The sequence below is a fragment of the Lynx rufus genome, unplaced genomic scaffold (genome assembly GCF_022079265.1).
Source record: "Lynx rufus isolate CCGP_SWC_20201006 ecotype Redwood Valley unplaced genomic scaffold, mLynRuf1.p SCAF_7, whole genome shotgun sequence".
Taxonomy (NCBI): domain Eukaryota; kingdom Metazoa; phylum Chordata; class Mammalia; order Carnivora; family Felidae; genus Lynx; species Lynx rufus.
This window is the reverse complement of record NW_025814889.1, coordinates 60,388,624-60,412,281: the sequence shown is the minus strand read 5'-3', so window position 1 is coordinate 60,412,281 and position 23,658 is coordinate 60,388,624. Positions and strand designations below refer to the sequence as shown.

General features: G+C 40.2%; 1 protein-coding gene across 2 annotated transcripts in view; it reads right to left on the bottom strand.

Moving 5' to 3' along the window:
• The window catches only part of STK38L (serine/threonine kinase 38 like), an 83,434-nt gene extending 60,866 nt beyond the window's left edge, over nt 1-22,568 (bottom strand). The window contains exon 1 of one of the 2 annotated variants that reach the window (XM_047066200.1): nt 22,499-22,568. Coding sequence is in view for 1 of the 2 variants with exons in the window: in XM_047066199.1 (XP_046922155.1) it covers nt 16,882 (1 nt within the window). In the remaining variant the exon portion in view is untranslated. Of the gene's footprint in view, nt 1-16,881; nt 16,980-22,498 lie in introns of those variants that run through there. The other variant, XM_047066199.1, reaches the window with a different exon arrangement.
• Nucleotides 22,569-23,658: the final 1,090 nt, after the last annotated feature.

The following is a 23,658-nucleotide window of genomic DNA, read 5'->3' as shown; positions in this document are numbered from 1 at the left end:
TGGTAACTGACCTGTCCAAGACAAGACCCTGGACAGTCTCAATCAAAACCCATAACCAAATAGAACGCTTAGGGACTAAGTGAATGCTCATTCTGTGTTGTAGGAACACGGATACCGCTTTACTGTGGTAAGGGCAAAACATGAAGTAGGCATAAAGCGCAACAGAAAAGATCTAGATAGGATCTAAAGAAATATTTCTCCAGCTTTTAGGGTCATGGTAGACTAACAGGCAGAGGGTCTTATTTGATATAGGTAGAGTTCAACAGAAGCCTCCAACACAAAAATCTAGGTTTCAAATCAGATCTCTGTTAAAAGGTTTTTCTATCAGTCTTGTGATAAAACAAGAAATTCTCTAATTTTCTACTCAAGTTTTCCCCAGGTACAATGAATCTATGAACTGAATCTGGAAAATTCTTCATAATATGCTTTTCTCACCATAGGCGGGGGAAACATGATAATGTTCTTTGAAAGAAAATATAAACACTGCACATTTATTTTTTAAACTCTTTATGATTAGATGACTATCATAAACGTTTGCATACACTATTCTTGGAAACTAACTTCTGGGGGACAGTAAAATATGTTTTTAAGGAAAAAGTCGTTGAACACAATGTCTTTGTATCTCAAATATGTTAAAATATTATTTGAAAAGAGTCAAATGTCTATTTTTTCAGGGTATCACAGGGATTCAAATGGGGAAATGTGGTACTGTCATCGGTCTCTACAAGGTGAAGGCTATCAGACAGTCTCCTTCAGAGGGCTCTTGACAGGGTAGCATTCATTACCTTGGTAATTTACCACAACCCAGGCCCAATCCACAAGCCTTATAGGCTCAGAACTCTGACTTTTATCAGCGTCAATAAGGTAGCTCCATCTTTTAGAAGCAAACAAAAATTAACATAAGACCCAACAGAAATCAGAATACAAATTAAAAAAAAAAATTTTAATGTTTATTTTTGAGAGAGAGAGAGAGAGAGCGAGCATGAGCAGGGGAAGGGCAGAGAGAGGGAGACACAGAATCTGAAGCAGGCTCCAGGCTCTGAGCTGTCAGCACAGAGCCTGCAATGGGTCTCAAACTCACGAAGTGTGAGATCAATGACCTGAGCTGAAGTCAGATGCTTAACCAAATGAGCCACCCAGGTGACCCAGAATACAAATTTATTAATGTAGAATGACAAATATAACTGTGACAGAAGTAAAAATTCCTGTTTATGGCCATACATGGCCAATACTCTCATTACATCCAGACTTATATGGACAGTTCCTGAGTATACGTGGAATTAGAATTAAGAGGAAATGAGTATTTAATAGTCTTCTTTCATTCTGTCAATAACAACTTTTAAAATTAAGCAACTACTGGGGCACCTGGGTGGCTCAGTCGGTTAAGCGGCCGACTTCGGCTCAGGTCACAATCTCGCGGTCCGTGACTTCGAGCCCCGCGTCAGGCTCTGTGCTGACAGCTCAGAGCCTGGAGCCTGTTTTGGATTCTGTGTCTCCCTCTCTCTGACCCTCCCCTGTTCATGCTCTGTCTCTCCCTGTCTCAAAAATGAATAAAACGTTAAAAAAAAAATTAAGCAACTACTGTGTCCAGGCAGTCTCCTACGTGCCAGGGATACAGAGGTCTCAACTTTCAGAGAGCTCATGTCTAAGTAAAAGCTCGAGTACGTATTTCACAGAAGTTTACTGTGTTATTATTAATAAAACCAAAAAATTTTAGGGGCGCCTGGGTGGCGCAGTCGGTTGGGCGTCCGACTTCAGCCAGGTCACGATCTCGCGATCCGTGGGTTCGAGCCCCGCGTCAGGCTCTGGGCTGATGGCTCGGAGCCTGGAGCCTGTTTCCCATTCTGTGTCTCCCTCTCTCTGCCCCTCCCCCGTTCATGCTCTGTCTCTCTCTGTCCCAAAAATAAATAAACGTTGAAAAAAAAAAAAATTTAAAAAAAAAAAAAAAAACCAAAAAATTTTGGAAACAATCTAAATGTTCAACAATAGAATTGTGATTAAATAATGGTAAATCCAAATGATGAAAAAATGTAGTTCTTTAAGAAGAGTATTTTTTAAGTGTATTTATTATTTATTTTGAGAAGGAGAGAGAGAGAGAGAGAGGGCAGAGGAGTGGCAGAGAGAGAGGGAAAGAGATTTCTAAGCAGGCTCCACACTGACAGCACAGAGCCCCCCTTGGGGCTCAAGCTCACGAACTGCAAGATCATGACCTGAGCTGAAATCAAGAGTCAGACACCTAACCAATAGCCACCCAGGGGCCCCTAGAATAGGATTTTTAAGCAGCCATTCATGACACGGGGAAATTACCATAATGCAATGTTAAATGAAAAAAGCAAGCTACAAAAGCATATAACAGTACACAATCATATATATGTATATGTATCACAGATATACATACATTTGTATATATTTCCTATTCCTTTATATACATAAGAAAAAGACCAGAAAGAAAACCAACCAAAGTACTGTTAATGGTCATCTTTTTTTCCTCTAGACCTTTTTGAATTTTCTAATTTCCTAAATAACTCGACATGCCTTTTATCACCAAAAGAAAAATTACTTTTTAAAGTAATTTCAATCAACACGAATACCAGGGTCTCTTCAGATTTATCTATCAGAAGCTATCTATGAAAGCCAGTCCTTGAACCTCAAATGTCTTTGAATTCTCAGAGAGAGCTCATCCTTTCCCCTTCCTTTAAGCAATACTCTCCATGGATGATTAACACACCCTATCTTTTCATCCAACCCGCTGTCTCGTATTTCTGGCTGTCTGCTGAACATTTCAACCTAAACACCTTACACATAACTCATATATAATTACATCCAAAAGTAAATGCATACTTTTCCCCCATAGCTAATCTTCTAGCAGCCCTATTTCTGTCCATGGCACCAACCCTTCTCCCAATCGGAAAGCTTGGAAAGCAGCCTTAATTCAACACTCCCTTTCCCATTTCAGGTTCATTAACAAACTCTGTCCAAACCTCTCTCCCACTCCACCTTACTCTTCATTCTCATTTCCATCACCTTATCAGTCCAGGCCCCATCATACTGTTAGTGACAGAACTGCATCAGCTTTGGGCGGGGTCTTCCTGCTGCCATTCTCTGACATCTCTAAATCACATCATTCCTGGATGATGTCATTCCTTGGCTCAAAAACTTTTGAAGCCTTCTCCTTTCTACCACTCCAATCTAAACCCCTTTGCCTGGCTTTTATTAAACCCCATAATTTGGCTCGACCCCGACTACGTAAGTTTTTTTCCATTATTCGCCAGTCTCCTCCTTCATCAACCAACAGACATACCATAATCAACCTTACCACCAAACTTGGAATATCTGGACTTAAAAATAGTCCTACCTTTTCCCTCTATTTGTATTTAAAGAGCCTCATGAATTTTTCCTCTTCTACGAAGCTGTTCTTGATTCCTCCAACTTCATTTACATTTCATTTTTCAGAACTTGTCTAGCATTTATTACAAATCTCACAATTAGGCACTTAATTCCACTCCTGTATAAGCAGATTTACTGTCATGTATGTTAGTCATCTATTAAATTCCATATTCCTTGAGGACAAGGACCATACCTTATTCTGTCCCCCACAGTATTTAGCACGATACACAGCACAACAAAAGTGCTAATATTTGTTGAGTGAAGTAACCACCTCGACCCCCAGTTTCTCTTTAACTACAGGTTACATACATTGCTACCTACACTGCATACATTGCTATATACATTGTAGCACTCTGGGCAGGTCAAGGACCATTCTAAGGGATACAACAGGAGACTATTTTAGCACATGGGGAGGCCCACATATGGAGGCCCATTAGGTATAACACTGTGCCATAACTGGGACAAAGAGAGTTCTAGGGAATGATCATTGGGGTTCTTGAAGTCTCTTTCAAGGGGACAGTAATGAGGATCAAACACCTTCCAATCTCCACGAGAACAGGTACAAGGTCTTTTGAAAGAGTGCCTTGACTGGAGGGACTATCAAAGAGAAATGCATAATGAAACAAAAAACCTAATCAGGGTCCTGCTTATTCATAAAATGATATTACATAAGTCACCAAATCTCAGGTGTTATGCTGCTATTGGTTAAGAGATGGTAACTGCCAGCTGACAAATATTTTCATGTGCATAGTTGTAGTGCCCATATCTATGAAGTTCTTTAGAGTCTTGAAAGGGCTTTCTACATCATCTTTTATTATCTGAACTTTCCTAAATGCAGGGTGAAATGGACTTTCAGATAGACTTCAGATACAACAAATATTTTGTCTTACTGAGTCTACTTTAAAATTGTTTTTTAATGTTTATTTATTGTTGAGAGACAGAGCATGAGTGGGGGAAGGGCAGAGAGAGAGGAAGACATAGAATATGAAGCAGGCGCCAGGCTCTGAGCAGTCAGCACAGAGCCTGATGTGGGGCTCGAACTCAGGAACAGCGAGATCATGACCTGAGCCGAGGTCAGACGTTTAACCGACTGAGCCACCCAGGCGCCCCTTATTGAGTCTACTTTAAATACACATACCTGTATCACCGTAAAATTTAAGAGCTACTTCAGAACCTAACTATTCAATGACTTCATAACATGAGGTTTCTTCTGCAGAAAAGGTAATGTTTCAGAATACTTAACCTGTCAACATCTAGCATAATCTCTAATGCTTTCTTCTTTGTAGAGAGGTATTTTAACTTACTCATTTTGTGCTAACTCAATTAAAATGTATATGGAATCCACCAAATATAAGTGTTAAAAACCAGTTTTCAACAAAATTTCTATTCACAAAATTTGACATTTTACTTTAAGTTTAAAGAAATAACTTGTATCTATTTCAAAGTGTAACGACTGGGTTCTCAACTAAGGCATTATTTTTGTCTGGATCTTACCCCAAAATGTAAGTTTTTTGAAGGGATTACTTTGAGGCTTCTTGTGGTTTCTTTTAGCAACTGTACAGTGTTAAAGAATGGTACAATGGTACTTGGATGTCTGCTTCATACCCTAGCATACAGGCATCTGTAACAGACTCTTGGCTGATGAGGAGGCAGACCTTGCAAAAATTGAAAAATGAATGTTTTACACAGAGAATTGCTGCTGCTGTCGCTAAGAAAAGCTAGCATTTACTGACTGCTTCTGAGCACATGCTAAACACACTGAAGGTCATATACACCATATGTTAATATATGCAGGCTCTTGGGGCGCCTTGGTGGCTCAGTCAGTTAACTGTCTGACATCGGCTCAGTTAACCATCTGACATCATCTCCCAGTTGGAGCCCCACATCGGTCTCTGTGCTGACAGCTCGGAGCCTGGGGCCTGCTTCAGATTCTGTGTCTCCCTCTCTCGCTCTCTCTCTGCCCTTCCCCCACTCACACTCACTCTCTCTCTCTGAAAAATGAACATTAAAAAAATTAATAAAAAATACATGCAGGCTCTTAAAACCATGTCTGTCAAATAGCAAACCCGACATAAAAGCTTATCATCATCTTCATGTCACTTTATTCTGAGAAGAGGATAAATACATTATGAAGCAGGCATTACTTTACCGTAGCTCCCATCCTCCCCATTTTACAGATACGAAATTAAGTCTAGAAGACTGAAGTAATTTCATTCGTTCCAGGCCACACAGCTAAGTGTTAGATAGATGCAAAGCTTTTTCTAATCACTAGGTGATTTTCCCCCCTATTTTATTGAGATATCATTGACATACATGACTGTAAGTTTGAGGTATACAGCGTGATGGAGTGACTTACATATGTTGTGAAATGATCACTGTTACCGGTTGTGTTAGCATTCATCATCTCCTACAGATACGATAAATAGAAAAAGCAAAAGAAGAAAACGTTTTTCTCCTTGTGATGAGAACTCTTAGGACTCACTCTTCAGCAAGGTTCCTACATAGCATACGGCAGTGTTAGCTGTGGTTGTCATGGTGGACGTTCATTCCATCCCTAGTACCTGCTTAGCTTGTGACCGGAAGTTTGTACCTTTGACCAGCTTTCCCCTGTCCTCCCTGCTCCCCTCGACTCCGGTAAGCACAAGTCTGAACGCTTTTTCTATTAGTCTGTTTTGTTTTGTTGTAGATTCCATATATAAGTGAGATCACATATATTTGTCTTTCTCTAGCTTATTTCATTTAGCATAACAATATTCAGGTCCATCTATATTGTTGTAAATGGTAGGATTTCCTCATTTTTTAAAATGGCTGAATATTCCAGCGTGTGTGTGTATATACATATACACATACACAATTTCTCTATCCATTCATCCAACAGTGGGTGCTTTGGTTGTTTCCCTGTCTTGACTACTGTAAATAATGCTGCTATGAACATGGGGGTGCAGACAACTTTGAGTTCGTGTTCTTTCTCCTTTGGATATATTCCCAGAAGTCACTATGTAATTTTGATTCACTGATCAAGTGACTTAAGCTTAACATTGAAGAAAAGGTAGAAAAACTTCAGATATTCTTGTAACTAAGAAAGAAGCTGGTTATGCTCTGAAAAAAAAAAAATGACAATAATGAGAAAAGTCTAGCAAATTATTTGTTGCAAAAAAACAAACAGGAAGGGTGTTAACAACAATGTGGTGTCAGGTCCCTGCAAACACATACCCCAAATATGGGTATTAAAGAAAGAGAACTGACGTTTTAAAAATTCCTTTAATGTTTATTTATTTTTGAGATAGAGAGAGACAGAGCACCAGCCGGGGAAGGACAGGGAGAGAGAGAGGGAGACACAGAACCCAAAACAGGCTCCAGGCTCTAAGCTGTCAGCACAGAGCCCAACACGGGGCTCAAACTCATGAACTGCGAGATCATGACCTAAACCAAAGTCGAATGCTTAACCAACTGAGCTACCTAGGCGCCCCAAGAAAACTGAAATTTCACAAATAAGTATATATGATACGGTTAAGGATCACTGAGTCTGATGTGATAGGACTCTGAACTGAACTAGAGCAATGGTGGAAAGGTAGAACATAAAGAATTGCTGATTTGGAATATTCTAGAGACTAAAGCTGACACAGAAGTAAACTGAGTTTTAATGGGGACTGCAACTTTTGAGACATCTGCTAGAATTCTTCGACAGCTAAAAATCACGGCATCTGATAAATGCCTGGCTAAGTCTCCCATCTCTCAAGTAAGGAAAGAAACCTTCTGGATATGAATGTGACCATGGCAAGTAATTAGCTGATTAAATGGAAGTACTGGGAAATCTGACAGCAATTTTGAAGTTTGTGATGATGACTGGGAATGGGAATGTGGGACATTAGAGGACGCAAGTTACAGACAGTTCCCAGAAAAGTAACTCTTGTCTGAGACTCTAAAGGGAAGATGCATAATATGTTTCAGGAAGCTCTCAAGAACACAACTCTAGTTAAACCAGCTTTGAGTAATATTTACTGAGTATCCACCATGGGCCAGGTGCTGTTCTTGGCAGGAGGGACACAGGTAACATAAAATCCCTGCCTTTATGGAGCTTACATTCTAGTTGGGGAGGGGATAGAAAGTGCAGGAGTTGAGAGAGGCATTAAAATTTTAAATAAGGTCATCAGGAAAGGTTCCGCAGAGAAAGAAGTTTGAATGAGGTGGGAAAAAAGTGATTTCAAAACGTGGGGGAAGAGGGTACCACACAGGGAACAGTCAATGCAAAGGCCCTGAGGCAGGAGTGTGTCTGTAAGAAACAGCAAGGAGATTAGCATGGCAAGAACAGAGCGAGTGAGCAGCAGTGGTAAGAAAAAATGTTCAGAGAGGTAAGAGGTGGTGCAACACACAGGACTTGCAGACGCCATAAGGACTTTGGATTACTCCTGAATTACACGTATAAGAACCCACACTCATTGGGTCCCGTTACACTGAATGCCTATGTGAAATATCTGTGTTTTATTAGGTGTTGTGAGGAAAACACAAAGGAAGCAGAAATCATGATTATTCCCCCAGAGACAGTATCCATTTTAAGCTCTATTTAAATTATAAATTCAAAATGAATTTAAAAGAATAAGGAAAATGTTCTAGATCTATTCAGGACGTGATAAAGTACCAGGTTGAAACTCCTAGGTTTTAGAGTAAAAATTCCTAAAGTTACATCACTAAAAGTAGCCAAGAAAGAAGGGTGAGAGAGAGAGAATGAATTAAAGAAAGAGAATGAGTCAGGAAAACATGGGGGAGAAAGGTGTAACCAAACAATATTGCCCCTATTCATCCTAGTTGTGTAGGAAAAAAGTAAAACTTGAAATGATTTCGTAGAAGAAAATAGAGCTCTGGTTTGTAGACTGGAAAGGGTATGAACGACAGAGAAAGAGGGCAGATTCTGGAAACACTGGTTGCACAAAGAGCTCTCCAATGAACTTAGTTTTCGAAGACACGAAGAAGAGACATACACAACATGGATGCCTATGAAAGAAACGCAAAGATGGTATCAGGAAGTCAAATGTCCACAATGAGTGAACTTAAGAAAACCATTAAAGGGCTACAAAAGGGGCTTCTGAATTTCTGTCTAGAAGGGAAAATGTGCAATAGGGCTGGGTAAGTTTGTTAAGGTAAATGGTGTAGTTAACTATATATAACAGGAAAAAAAAAAGAAAAGAAAAACCACTTCTGTTTTGCTCTTTTAAAATATTACACTTGCACAGCACTTTACAGTTTACATATTTCTATTTTATGACATCCTTGCTGGGGAAGCACAACCCCTGTGTTATAGAGAACTCCCAGTCAGATAGATGCACACCCATCAGCCACCACTCAGGCTCTGCCTCTCTTCACAGTGGGGTGGGGAACAAAGGCCAAAAGTAGATGCCCAAGGAGGGAGCTAAAGCCCAGGACACAGAAGGCCATCAGAGAGCCACCCGCATGCCCTGCAAATCTTCTGACTTGGCCAGCTGATCAGTTTGCGAATCATGGACCCATGGATGAACGCGGCCAAGTGCTCTAAGTACTCTGATGAACAAATGAAGACCAGAGAGCTGTGCTGAAGCTGCCCAATCTTTCAAAATGAGGAAAGAACATGAACATTACAAAAGAACACAGATGTTACAAAACATTACAAAACACTAACTGTTGTGCTTATCATCCATCCTGAGGAAAATTCTAGAACAGATAATAAGGCAGATGGCTTTTGAACAAAGATGGGTGATCACTAAACTCAGCATGGAATCAGGAGGAACAAGTCTTCCCAATCAACTTTATTTCTTTTGCTGGCAAATCCACAGGACAAATCATCTCTGTGACTTCAGAAAGGACTGAACAAGCCCCACTCTCCAGTTCTTTTTAGGGGGAGGGAGGAAGGGAGAAAGATGAAGACAAATGGGCTGAATGTCTACAACCAATTAAGCAACAAAATTCGGAGTGCTCATAGATAAGTTCTGCAAGACTCGCTGAGCTTAGCCAATTATATTATCTGGATATATTAACTCGATAAAGTCCTATCCTTATCAAATGTATCCTTCTCAAAATCCTTATCCCAAACTGGATTCTGGAGACAATAGTCAAAAAGGGGACAGCAGATTCAGAACCCAAAACATTTTTAGTAGAAGGTTAACTTTAACAAAGGAAATTTAATGGAGAAAAGGTAAAGAATTATATTTGGATTTAAAAAAAAATCTAATGCTATGCATAAATTGTGACAAACTCTCATAGGCATAAAGAACTAAAAATATTTGTTGAACAAAGCTTGACATCAATTAAAAAATGTGAAATGGCCACCCCAAAATGTATGCAGTCTCAATCTCAGGCTGAGCTAATGGACATAAAAGGTCAGGAACAAGGAAGGTGAAAATCATACTGTACCCTGTATTGGTCAGCTCATACCTGGAGAAGTTTTCAAGACTCGGCAATCAATGCCTTATAGTCAGCACACAGGGACAAAGCAAATGCCCACAGAATTTGAAAATTAAATCATCCCTCTGGGAGTAATATCAGCACGAATCAAATAGAGTGGTAGAATTTAGCTATCAACATAAGTAATTCCAAGAAAATGTGTGACTGAAAATATTTAGAAACACAAGTCCAATCAAAAGCAAACAGGGTATAGTTTCTAGGAGGCAGGATTAGAATGTGAATTAGGAAAGCTGAAACCTTGTCAATTTTGTTTACTTCTGGCGAAAGAAACTGTGTTAGCAGAACACTGTTACATTAATCTGGGGGAGAAAAAGCAGGAGTTTGACTTGCAATATTTTGCCTGCCTTTCCATCTCACTGTTGGAGGCTGAAATGCACCGCCCACAATCAGATCAGCGCTGGGCAGGGGCATCCTTATAAAAAAAAAAAGAGGCTCCATTAGGCTCTCATGGCTTAGTGATGCTTCCCATGAAGACTGTCCTTGTGGGTGACAGAATGATGACCAAATGATGCAAGCTTCCATTCTACTCAGTTATCTTAATAGGTTAATTTAGTTGCCATTCTTGTGTTTATATCAGTCTCCTGGTCACTTGCTAAATGTAAGTAAATTTCCCTAATCCTCATTATTTCTGGACACACACAAACAATTGGGATTTATAGAGCTGGAAAAGTCTACACCTTAAATATTAAATATTCTAGAAAGAGATGGACAGTGGAGTCCCGAGCTCAGAAGAAGTCTGAACAAGATGTACAGATTTGGAAGCTATCATCACAGAGTGGTCACTGAAGATATCAGAGTATGTGAGATCATCCAGATCCCACAGCATGTGGAAGGAGAAGAAAAGAACGGGGGACAGAAGGCTGGAGAACACCAGTCACTGAAGGGAATGAAATTTAGGTGTTCTGCCTTTAGCAAGGAACTAAAATATGTGGACAAACACTAACCATCCACTTCCCAGAGATTAGAGGGAACACGTACAGTTAAGAACCCAACTAGATGACCTATACAGCATCTTTCAGCTCTGAAAAATGAGTCAAAGACTTTCAACTCCATCCAGTATTCCTCACAGTCCGAGAAATAACTTTTTGTCACATTACAGAAAAACTAAAATTATACCCAATTTTATTCTTTGACTTTGTTAGCCAATGGTAGGGAAATGTTTTGAAGAATTAAAGCCTCTTGTTTTCTGAAAGCAAAGCATACTTGGTTTACCTGTAGAGGAGACTACAGGCTCTAGAAAATAGGTTCTTACCCTATTTTTCCTTCTGTGGGACCTGTTATATGAGTAGTATGAAAATGCAGTTTTACCCAACCACATTCTTGCTTACTCTTCCCTTCCTGCCACCTCTGCCTGACTAGGGCTAGCCGTAATCTGTGGATTTAAATCTTAAAAGCTATACTACATTTCAGAAAAGTACCTGTAACATTCACTAATATTTAAAATCTGCTGGTTTCTGTTACCCTTTCCATTCAATTCTAAAAACAGAGGCACAGGTATATACACACATTTTGAAAATCCAGAAATATTTGATGAAAACAAACTGTCATTTTTGTCATAACAATACACGCGGTGTATTTGCAAACATGACTACTTGCAGTTCAACTTAATCTTACAATATGGCACCTGTCCCACTAAGTGGCACCTTAGTAACTGCTGTTACAGGTATTTGACCCTTTAACCATAGGCACCTTTTCTCCACCCCCTATCCTATGCCTCCCCCAACACTCTGTAACCCTTCTTTTTCTTTTCCTGTTCTTGTCCTTAATTTCCTCTTGGTAGTGCCCATAAACTTTTATTACCACCAATGGCACTAACGCTAACACAGCTGCTAAGCCCCGACCTAGAAATACAATGGATATAATTCTTTTTTTTTTTTAAGTTTATTTATTTTGTGTGTGTGTGTGTGTGTGTGTGTGTGTGAGAGAGAGAGAGAGAGAGAGAGAGAGAGCGCACACAAGCAGGGGAGGGGCAGAGAGAGGGAGGGACAGAGAATCCAAAGTGGGCTCAGTGCTGACAGCAGAGAGGCCAATGCGGGGCTCGAACTCATGAACCGTGAGATCATGACCTGAGCCAAAGTTAGACGCTTAACCAACTGAGCCACCCAAGTGGCCCACAATGGATATAATTCTAATGAACTTTTTGGTTGTCCTTCTAAAACAACTTCTATATTCTGTTTTAGTGACCAATCCACAGGACAGAAAGAATAAATGGCTGTAGGAAATAAACATGTAAAAAAGAAACCTGGAGTGCTTCCTAACTCCTGCTGTCTGATACAGACTATGTTTGCATAGTTCGGAATCGTGATTTGCAGGGGCAGGTTTCTGAATGACCAGAAAAGGTGGGAGAGGGGCACACTAGACTCCATGTTTCATACCAGTTGAAGTTTAGAGTCATGCTAAGTTACTAAAATATAGTAAGGGTCAGAGTAGACAACATGGAAAAAAAAAAAAATCAAGTCTAAAACCAGAACAAAAGGACTTTAGCACTAGGTATTACAGTTCTGGGAAAATTTCACGGGTTCCATAAAACTTTATGGGAAAGGTAAATAATTAGGTTCCTACCACAATCTGCTCCCTTGAGTCCAGTACTCTTGAAGCTACCCTTTGATGCTGCAGTTTTCTTTATATGACACCCCCAGTGGCTCTAGGCATTCATCAGAGAAAAGGTCTTCAGTGCACGGCTTCCTCCCTTTATCTCTCTGGCTATTGTTAGCAATTGTTTCTGTTTAATTTCACAAAATGGAAGGAGAGAGAAAATTTATCACCAATTTAGCACCGCCAGTATACCTGCAGGCTAGGAATGGGAAGCAGAGCAGACAGATGCCTTCCACTAGGCTTAAGAGGCAACAGAAATACTTCCTTACAAAAGCTCAGTGTGCAGGGGCTGAGCAAAATAAATATTAAAAAAAAAAAAAACATGGCAAATAAAAAGCTATTTTATTAAGACAAGTCCATTTATCCTATCCATCTTCACGTCCCAACACTAAAATAACCCAGGTTTTTGTGGCTCTCTAAACAGTCTCTTAGATCTCTATGCTATCATGTCCTCCTGCTGCTTGCTGGCCTGAAAAACTCCTACTCAGCCTTCGAGTTTAAGCTCACACATTACCACCTCCCTGGAAGGTTGCTTTGATTCTCCCAAATAGGTGCTCCTTTCCCTTAGATGCTCCTCCTACTGCTCCCTCATCACAGCAGCTATGTGCTATTGCAATTATTTCTATACCTGGGAGTGTGGCTCTCTAGCTGCCTGCCTGCTGTCTGAGGGAGCACCATGTCTTTCTATTACTGTATCTCCTGGTACATGACATGACATGTACCCCCACAGGTAATTCACAGCAAAAGAACTCCCTAGGTCTCAAGTTGGAGGGGCAACACCCATCCATCCAATTCTCCCTTTTCCAAACCCACCTCGTTTAGAACTTCATTATCTATCTCTGGGGCACCTGGGTGACTCAGTCGGTTAAGTGTCCAACTCTTGATTTAAGCTCAGGTCAGGATCTCACAGTTCATGGGATTGAGCCCTGTGTCAGGCTCTGTGCTGACAGCTCAGAGTCTGCTTGGAATTCTCTCTCTCCCTCTCTCTCTGCCCCTCCCCTGCTCATGCTGTCTCTCTCTCTCAAAATAAATAAATAAACTTTAAAAAAAAAAGGACTTTACCATCTATCTCCTAGATTAGTCTCTTCAAAACAAAAACACAAATTAAAAAAATACATATGCATGCCTACATTCATTTCAGTACTATTTATGATAGCCAAGAAATGGAAGCAACCTAAGTATCCATCAACAGATGAATGGATAATGAAGATGTCATATATTTATACAATGGAATATTACTCAGCCATAAAAAAGGATGAGATCAGGCCATTTGTGACATGGATGTACCTAGAGGGCATTATGCTAAGTGAAATAGGTCAGATTTAGGAAGAGAAATACTATAAAATTTCATTCACATGTGGAGTCTAAAAAACAAAACAAATGAATAAACAAAAAGCAGAATCGGGCTTATAAATACAGAGAAGAAACTGATGGTTGCCAGAGAGGGGGAGGGAGTTGGGCAAAACGGGTAAAGAGGAGTAGAAGGTACAGGCTTCCAGTTATGGAATGAATAAGTCATGAGGATGAAACACACAGCATGGGGAATAGAGACACCGTAATAGCATCGTATGGTGACAGATGGTAGCTACACTTGCGGCAAGCATAACACATAGGGAACTTGAATCACTGTCGTACACCTGAAACTAATGTGACACTCACTGTGCGTCAACTACACTCAAATCAAAAAACATTAAATTAATAAAAATAGGTTAATCTCATCATTGGTCCCTCATTTCTGGTCCCTCTTCCCTTGAATCCATTCCAAATACACTATTGCCACTATAATGTTACTAAAGTGTGGCTTTAATTAAATGTACCAGGTTGAGCAGTTGATGATGCAGAGAATAAAAAGCTGAAAAACACCTGTTCTCTAAGCTCCATGGGCTCAAATCCAACAAGGCAGAGAGAGAAGTAAATAATTAACATACAATTTATCAGCTGTTATAGAGATATATCCAACTCACGCTAATCCCTCTACCTGGCCTGTCCTTCACTCTTAAATAGCCAATTCGTATTTCACTTTACACAGGAAGACTTCCTAATCTCTGCAGCCAGAAGCCATCCCTCCTTCCTCTGCTCCCACAGTGCCCTGTCACTCACTTATCACTTTCTGTTTGAATTACAGTTATTTGTACCCACACATTATGTCTCTTACTGGATTGAACCTTTCTAAGTGGAAGTGCAACACATTTTACTCGTCTCTATTTCGCCATGGTACCTAACACAGGGCCCTGCAAATAGCTGATAAATGTTGAATTATGATGATTAACCTCACTAAAACATTATGAGTCTGCGATTCCTTTAGGATTTGCCAATATTAAGAACATCAGTGGGTCAAATATATGCAATGCAGGACTGACATTTTTCCACTCTAGCCACAAAAATAGAAAAAGTCTATTCTGTTTGGCTAGATAATAGTGGACATATGGAAAATATCCTCAACCAGATTTGAAAGATGTGTCCAAATGAAATGTATCTCTTGTAAAAACACAACAAAAGGCAATTCCCTAGTACTATAAACCAGGCCACCAGCCTCTGCTGACAAATACAAAAAAAAAAAAAAAAAAAACTATGAAGGGCAAACGTGATGCGGTGTGTCCACACTGGGGCCAACTCAATGGGCAGATGCTTCACTAAGGAAAAAAATCCACACTTTAGTCCAAATCAAATTTAATAAAATGAGATACTGGCACAAGATAAAATTTCAAAGATGGATCATTGAATAAGTTCTCTGATCTTCCAAAGAAGTTGAGTATATGTAGCTTATCCATTCTTTAAAGTTTACATACAATTTCCTACAATAGTGACACTATAAGACACCTCCTCAAGCCCTGGTTAGGATCTCCATTGAAATTTTGTCTGTACTCCCTCTACCCCATTCCTTCACGAAGATTATTTTAGTCAAATGCAACCACTATATGCAGCATGAGGTAGGCAGAAATTTGACCATCCTTCACCTGAATCACAAGAATGGAGGACGTTTAACATTTCATGATTTAAAATGCAGAACTAAAATTCCAACTTCTCAGTTTTGACCAAAAAGGAAGCTCAAATCTCAAAACCTTAATACCCTTTAAGAAAATGCCGTGCTGGGGCGCCTGGGTAGCGCAGTCGGTTAAGCGTCCGACTTCAGCCAGGTCACGATCTCGCGGTCCATGAGTTCGAGCCCCGCGTCAGGCTGTGGGCTGATGGCTCGGAGCCTGGAGCCTGTTTCCGATTCTGTGTCTCCCTCTCTCTCTGCCCCTCCCCCGTTCATGCTCTGTCTCTCTCTGTCCCAAAAATAAATAAAAAACGTTGAAAAAAAGAAAAAAAAGAAAATGCCGTGCTGTAATGATAGTTATTTGCTCTTAATTTGCTTGAATGAAGTCAGAACATTTGATTATGTCATGTATTTCAGCATTAAAATTGCTGAGGACAGGGGCGCCTGGGTGGCTCAGTCGGTTGAGCAGCCAACTTCGGCTCGGGTCATGATCTCGCAGTCCATGAGTTCAAGCCCCGCATCAGGCTCTGTGCTGACAGCTCGGAGCCTGCAGCCTGTTTCAGATTCTGTGTCTCCCTCTCTCTGGCCCTCCCCCGTTCATGCTCTGTCTCTCTCTGTCTCAAAAATAAATAAACATTAAAAAAAATTTTTTTTTAATAAAAAAAAAAAATTGCTGAGGACAAGAACTGCATCTCAACCAATTGTGCACGGTCCTTAGGAAACTGCCTGCAGCACCTTTTAATCTAAAGACCTGAGTTAAAGTTTGCCAGGAGGATTAAGAAAAAGTGGGGGGGGGGATGCTTTAAGAAACTCTAAAGCACAATACAAATATAATGTGCGACAAGCATTATTCTTACAATAAGCTCCCTCCAAGAGCAAGTCCCCTTCTACAGGAAATCTGAATACAGCTGATGTATTTCTGTATACTCTTCCCAAAAGAATTTGTGTGACATGCAAAACTGTAAATAACTACTTAAAAAGGGAGGAAGTGAAGGGAAGAAAGAAAACTCAGGTGGGACTAGAAGAAGGAAGTAAATTAAACGGCAGGGGAGAAGTTTATTAGATAAAATAAAGCAAACAGGAGAAAAGTAAACTGGAACTTAGGGATCAATTTCTAACTCCATCACTTACTATCTACCCACATGAATCTGGTCACTTCACCTCCATAGACTCCAGTTTCCTCACGTGTAAGCAGAAATAATAACTCATAGGGTTGCTGCAGGGATTAAATGAGATAATATTTACATAAAATACTTAGCATTATGTCTTGTACATAGTAAGTGATAAGTGACTAATTGTTGATAAAATTATTATTAGACCCGTATACTGATTGGTGACATTCAGGAAGAGAAAAGAGCCAAGAATACGTCAGAAGGGAAGATGATATACAGAGAGCTCAGTCTATAAATTCTTGCTGGGAGACAAAGTTTGAGAAACATACATTACACAAAGCATTTTTCATATTAAATGTACAAATTACATACTGTGTCTCCAGGATTGCTGAAGAGTCTAGAGAACTGTAGCCAAAATCTCGAAGTCATAAAAGTAGAATAGCAGTGACTGTATGGAGGGAGAGCAGGACAGACCCCACCCCGCCGCTAAAAAAAATAAATAAAAATAAAAAAGTGCTTACTGATGTGTACAGAAGCCTGCTTCCAAACTTTCAATTTTTTTAACTTTTCCTAGACAGAATGAAACTTAGGTTCCATAGCAAACGTACACCAACTCTACTGGCCAAAATTAGATGGTATTAACAACCGTGCACAGTCATTTAGGCTTCCATTATTTGCTCTTTAGTCTGGGGAAGTTGTATTTGTGATGGATTTTAGGTGTTAAGTATTTTTAACTCCATCATACTCAGTAATTGCAAAAACAGTGAAAATGTTTCAAAATTAGGAATCAAATTTAGAGACAGCAAATCATTGTAAAAAGTAAGAAAACAGTGGATGCTGCCTGTGTAATGGGATCAGACTTATTGGCTGTAATATGTGAAAAGTCTATACCCATGGAATCAATAAGAATCAGCAGAAGACAAGGAAAACAAGAAACCCTGCATGGGGTGGCCAGAGAATTAACATCACTTTGGGTTGTCAACTGGTCTAGTGTTAATTCAGGAGAAGGCAAGGAGTTTAACAATTTAAAAGCTAAGCATAGTACAAGTACTATCATAAAACTGCTAAAGTTCGAGGCCTGTCAGTGTGAATGGTCAGCTCACTATATGACCTGTCACTGCTAACCTCTTCCCTAAGGCCTGTGCAGATCATCTAAGAGGGAGGCTGCCTGTCTCAGTAAATTTTCAATGTAGACAAAACTAGTCTATTAGGGAAAAGACGGCCAAAAAATTCTACCAGCAAGGAGGTGAGAGTATATCTGGTTTCCCTTTGAGGGACCAACTCACAGTCCTTTTTACTAAAAATAACCTTTCAAAACCAAATCTGTACTTAGCGAAACTTTTAACTTTGTTTTTTTTTTTTTTGGGGGGGGGGCAACAAAGCATAGTTGTCTTATAAGTATCTGCATGAAATTATGGGCTGAAGATCCTAAAAATGTTGTCAATCAGGCAGTGATAAATGGAAATAATATTTCATCACTATTAATTTAAGCTATGTATATATATGTATATATGTACGTATATATGTGTGTGTATATATATGTTTTGTCTAATTGTAATAATAAAAGTATATGAGCTTTAAATCTTGGCTTTAGTTCTGCTACTTCTGTTAGGTTTTAAGCTCACCAAACCATGAATTATCCTACTGTGGAGGTTTTCTACAATCTACCCAAATCAAACAAGGAGAGAACACTTACTAACTCAATCACAGAAAATGTGCCTCTGGAACTCTATTAGGAATTTGGTCAATCAGGACACAGACAAAGGAGCTGAAGTGTCTGCATTTTGGTAGACAGTACCCCTACCACTGCCAAGATATACTTTTTATCCTAACCTTTAAACCCAGTTGAGTTTACTGTGATCCCAATACTTAGATAACCAATAACAAATGTGAACTATTCTTGCAACTTCATTAATAAAATCATTTGGACTATTCATTCAACAAAGAAGCATTTCTTGAGTAGGCCTATACTAGGCACAATGCATTTGTATGGCACCTTTTATTTTACAATCCCAAAGAGCTTTCAAAGTTGCCCTAACATAAAGTATCAGTGATTGAACATCTCTCATTTTATTTTATTTTTTCAATTTCTTTTAATGTTTATTTATTTTTGAGAGAGACAGAGACAGAATGCGAGTGGGTTAGGGGCAGAGAGAGAGGGAGACACAGAGTCTGAAGCAGGTTCCAGGCTCTGAGCTGTCAGCACAGAGCCTGACGTGGGGCTCGAACCCACGAGCTATGGGATCATGGCCTGAGCCAAAGTCGGACGCTCAACCAACTGAGCCACCCAGGCGCCCCGAACATCTCTCATTTTATACATGTACAACACTCTATTCAAAACCGTGATTCATGGAGCACCTGGCTTGCTCAGTCGGTAAAGCGTGTAATTCTTATCTCGGGGTTGAGTTGGAGCCCTGCATTTTGTATAAAGATCACCTAAAAGTAAAATCTTAAAAACAAAACAAAACAAAACAAAACAAACAAACAAAAAACCTGATTCAGGAATAATAAATTGAGCTGTTGGTGGAAATAAAAACTCAAGGGGCTGAGACAATCAATCATTAACTAAATTCCAACTTCCCAATTCAATCCAAAATAACCCAGTGCCAAGTGATTTTTTAAAATTACAAGCCACAATATACAATGATTCAAACATTCCATTAGGGAAAGGAGTTAATATAGTTACAATTTCCCATTCCTAAATCCTTATGGGTATGCTACTAGGTAATAAGTCAAATTTATCAAAAGTCCCACTCAGTGGTTATATTTAATTTGCATACACTTGAGTAACTTCTTGAAATGGATTACCTAACTTTCCAAAAATAACTTATTTACCTGGGTTTTCTTTATTTTGAAGCTTTCTAGGTCTTTCTAGAAAATTGAGTCCTAAATTTATGTGTCAGTGAAATGCATTTGCCAAAATCAATTTTTTGAAACAGACCTGAGAAAGACCATCGAGAATGGAAGAGAAAATAAGGATAGTGAGTAAGCACAGGGACAGGTATAAACCAGAATTCTTGACTTGGAACCCTTGTTCTATGATTTTCTAGTTAGCTGGTTAACTAGCTAGTTAACTCAGTTACTCTGTCTGCAAAATGGAAATAATAAAAAATACCTACTCCATATGGTTGCTACAGGGATTAAACCCAGGTAAATTAGTACATATAAGGGTTTAGCAGCAATCAGCATTATATAATGTGTTTACTTATTATGATTATCATGACTAAATCATCCAAATCATTTACACAAATGCTGTTCCCTCCTCAAAACCTTCCTTATCTGATCTAGTAGAATTTAATCCCTCCCTCCTAGGCTTCTCCACAAAATGCATCATGTATCAGTTATTTGGGTAAATTTCCCTCCCAATGTAGATTACTTACATCTCTTTGAAGATAGAGACTACAGCTCATCTGAGTGCACCAGACAGCAAATATTGTTCATTGCTGTCTTTCTTCTCCCTCTCTCTAAACGTTCTTAACAATCAAACCCTGTCAATTACCAAACTTTTACCTGGAGACAGGAGCTTTATGTAACCCAATGCACTTATGTACTAGTCTTACCTTGCTAAATATTCTGTTGAGACTTAAATAAAATTTTGCAGGGAGAGGGAAGAAAGAAGGACTCATTTAATACACTTAAATTGCTGACTAAGAATATCTTTGTAAACTAATGTATTTTTTTAAAAATTTCTTATGCCTTAAAAGCTTACTTGCATTATTTCATTCAAAAAAGCCCACGGTACTTTTAATATAAAAATACAGTAGCATAATTTCTGCATATGTCAAGTCTAACCTAATCATAACTTGCCCATCTGCTGATTTTAATGTAATCCTGGGGATGCTAGAAGACAATATGCTTGCTTGATTCACCCTACACTATTTATGTAAAATAAAATAATTTTAACATTACATTGAGATGCAAATCTCTCTGGCTTTGATATGTGCTCTCTTTTTCCTCCTAAAAAAAAAATGCCACACACACACACACACATACACACACACACACACACACACAAAACAAGCCTCCAACTTATCCCGGATCACTGGAAAGCATTTTCTATAGTATTACCCAACTTGGCTTACACAATGACGTTGCCCTTACTTTGAGAGAACTTTTCTGAAAACAAATGGCTGATTTGAGTGCATTGCTTTGTTGCCATTTTCTACAAATTCTCCTTTGTTTTTATAGTATCCTACCTTTTGAAATAAATTTTTCAGCATAAAAACTTCTGAGGATACCTATTCATTTGCACAAATATTCCTAGTCTCTATTCTTTGACTCATTTTAAAATAAACTAAAAAAAACAGAAGGCTAAAAAAGAATTGCACCCATTTAAGGTCGCTTTTCTAAGTTTAATTTTTTTTTTCATTCCTCAATAGCAGGTCCTTTCAAAGGAGTACAAAAACTACATCCAATTTATTTCTCATCCTAAACACATCCCAGCCAAATGGGAAACGTTACCAGTCATCTTAACCAGGAGAAAAACACAAAGCTAAGCCAGATCAAACCAAATTTTCTTTTTTTTACTTTTGAGATCAAGATTTTTCACATAAAAGTGCTTTGATGAACCTATGCAATGAACAAATGTAATCACAATTTAACATCATATTTTGGACTATTTTCTCTTCCTCAAATAGTCATAATAGTGGCTAATTCACATATAATACCTCTCAGCTACCGGGTATAGTAAACTTAATTGTTTTATATATCCTGAGGCATACAAAGAAAGGTCAATCAAATACAAAGAGGTTCCCAGTATGTTATATACACGTGACTGAGACAAAAAAAATCTACCCTAAGAAAAAACTGGACTTAATAATAGATCCTGCCTTAAAGTAGGGAGACCTGACTTTAATTTAATTTAGTTGAAGCCCCCATCCCATCCCCACCCCCTAAAAGACAAGGTCTCCCTCCCACCTTACAACCAGGAGGCATAAATTAAAACACTTAAGAGTTGTTTCCTCAGACTTTAGCAGTAAGAAAGCTAATACTCAGGCCTTTTCCGAGCAGTTGACTTCTATCAGAACTTATCACAAGTTATGTGAAACAGACAAGAGCATTGGTTCTGCATTTTACCAAGTGAGAACGGCATCGCAGTTTTTGGACAAGCCACCACTTCCAGCACCCAGCTCTTCCCGCCCCTCCTCCCCCCATTTCTTTTTATATCTTTCCTCCAAACTTGCAACCCGAAAAGTGATGCCACAAAGCAAAAGCCGCATCAGTAAACGGGAGGCCACCGGTTTTGAAAATAAAGTTTGTTCTTTTGCTGTCAACCTGATAACTTTTTAAAGACGAAACGTCTCCTACTCAATCGGGTACAACCTATCCTATTCCTATACCAAGCAACCACTCGTTTGTCCCCGACAGTAAAGAGGAAAAAAGGGAGTGGGAGCAAATGATGTTTAAAAGAAGGGTCTACGGTGCCAGGGGTAGGGACAGATTTTGAGACCGGTGTTGAACACTCCGTGCTTCTGGGAGCTGGGCGGCTTTACTGTGTCGATCCGAGAAATGTTTAGCAATCTGACGCATCAGTTTTTAGGAATGGTACACAAGCAGCCCCCACAATTTGAGCCATGCCTAGAATACCTCTTCTCGGTGACACGGGCTGGAGGGCATGGGACGGGCGAGCCCGGGGTACCAGGAAAGGTTCCGCGACATTTGTTATTGTTTATGAAGCCCAGGCAGGGACCGGGATCGGGGAGCTCGGGGGCCGAGGAGTGGAAGAGCAGAGAAGCACAAAGATTCCTCCTCGGGCTCAGGGCTACCCTCCGGACACACGGGGCTAGTATCACCTCGGGGAGCAAGAGGGCGGGCCAAGGCCGTCGCTGGGGCTTCACTGGAGACACTGCCAGCCCCGACATTAGCCGAGTCGTCCCTGGACACCCAAAGACACATAAGATCTCCTCCTGCCCCTACTCTCAGAGTTGGGGCCGGCGCTGCGAGGGCGGCCCCCAAGCGCGGCCGCCGCGCGCCGCATCCGCGTACTCACCTGCCTCCGGTCGCGCCCGCGGCCGGCTCAGCCTCCACACGGACCGCAGCCGGCCCGGGCCCCGTCCGCTCCCTTTTGCCCGCTCCGCCCTCGCCCCGCCCCCGGGAGGTGGAACCCGCGGCCGCGCCGGAATCTCGGGGCGGCCTTCCTGAACTCTCGCGAGCCCTCCCTCTTCGGCTTCTCCGTGACTAGGCCGGTCCGACTCGGCCCTGACGTCATACGCGCCATAGCCGGAAGTAGCCTTCTGTCGTCAACGCCCGCTCCTCTGCCCCACCCACTTACGCCTGGTGAATTCCTGATGGTCCTGGAGGAGTTGGCTGGACTGTCACTACTAACCTTACTAATCACCCTCACCTCACTTCCCTCTAATCTACTCAAAACTGGTTCAGGCCTCTTATGAGAGTGCCCAATGTGTTGCCACATTAGTCACGTGTCCTAAATGACAGAGTTTTTCTCACTATTTCCCAGTGTAATGCAAAGAATGTTGGAAATGGAAAGGGGTTTAGAGATAATTCCCACGAATCCACGCAATTTGCAGATTACGAAAAGGTGATAATTAACAAAGATGGATTGGCTGACCAAGTTGCTTAGCCACTAGCTGTGGGATCTAGAAGTAACCCGGGTTCCTTGACCCTTTTCCATCTCACTGTGACTCCACTGCAAAGACTTGAAAGGGATTTAAATTTGGAAACGCCACAAAAAACTGGGAGGCATACACGAAAAACTTGCTTAGGTTATCTTGGAAAATCTAAAATATCTGACAGTACTGGGCTCCTTTATGTAGGATCGGTGAACCAGGAGGAAAACCCCTGCATCATGACTCAAAAGAGATGACTTTGTGAAGATGATGCATTTGTCTTTGGGGAGAAAAGTTGCTGGGCAAACCAAATAAGAGAATCTTTCCCAATTGTTTTTAACAAATTTATCTTTGATCTGAATATTGGAGGTGTTATCAAATACCCCTGGCTTTTAGAGACTACTAAGGCAATATATGAAGCTGGTACTGTGCTTGCAGAAAACATAATTATCTTTAACTTCACCAAGAGCAAGTGATAGATGCAAAAGACTTAGGGAAGCCTCACCACATCACTTCTCTCCTTTTTTGCACTCGGTGCGTTTCTCATACATTGCTTGGTAACAGAAAAAGCACTATTGTGGTA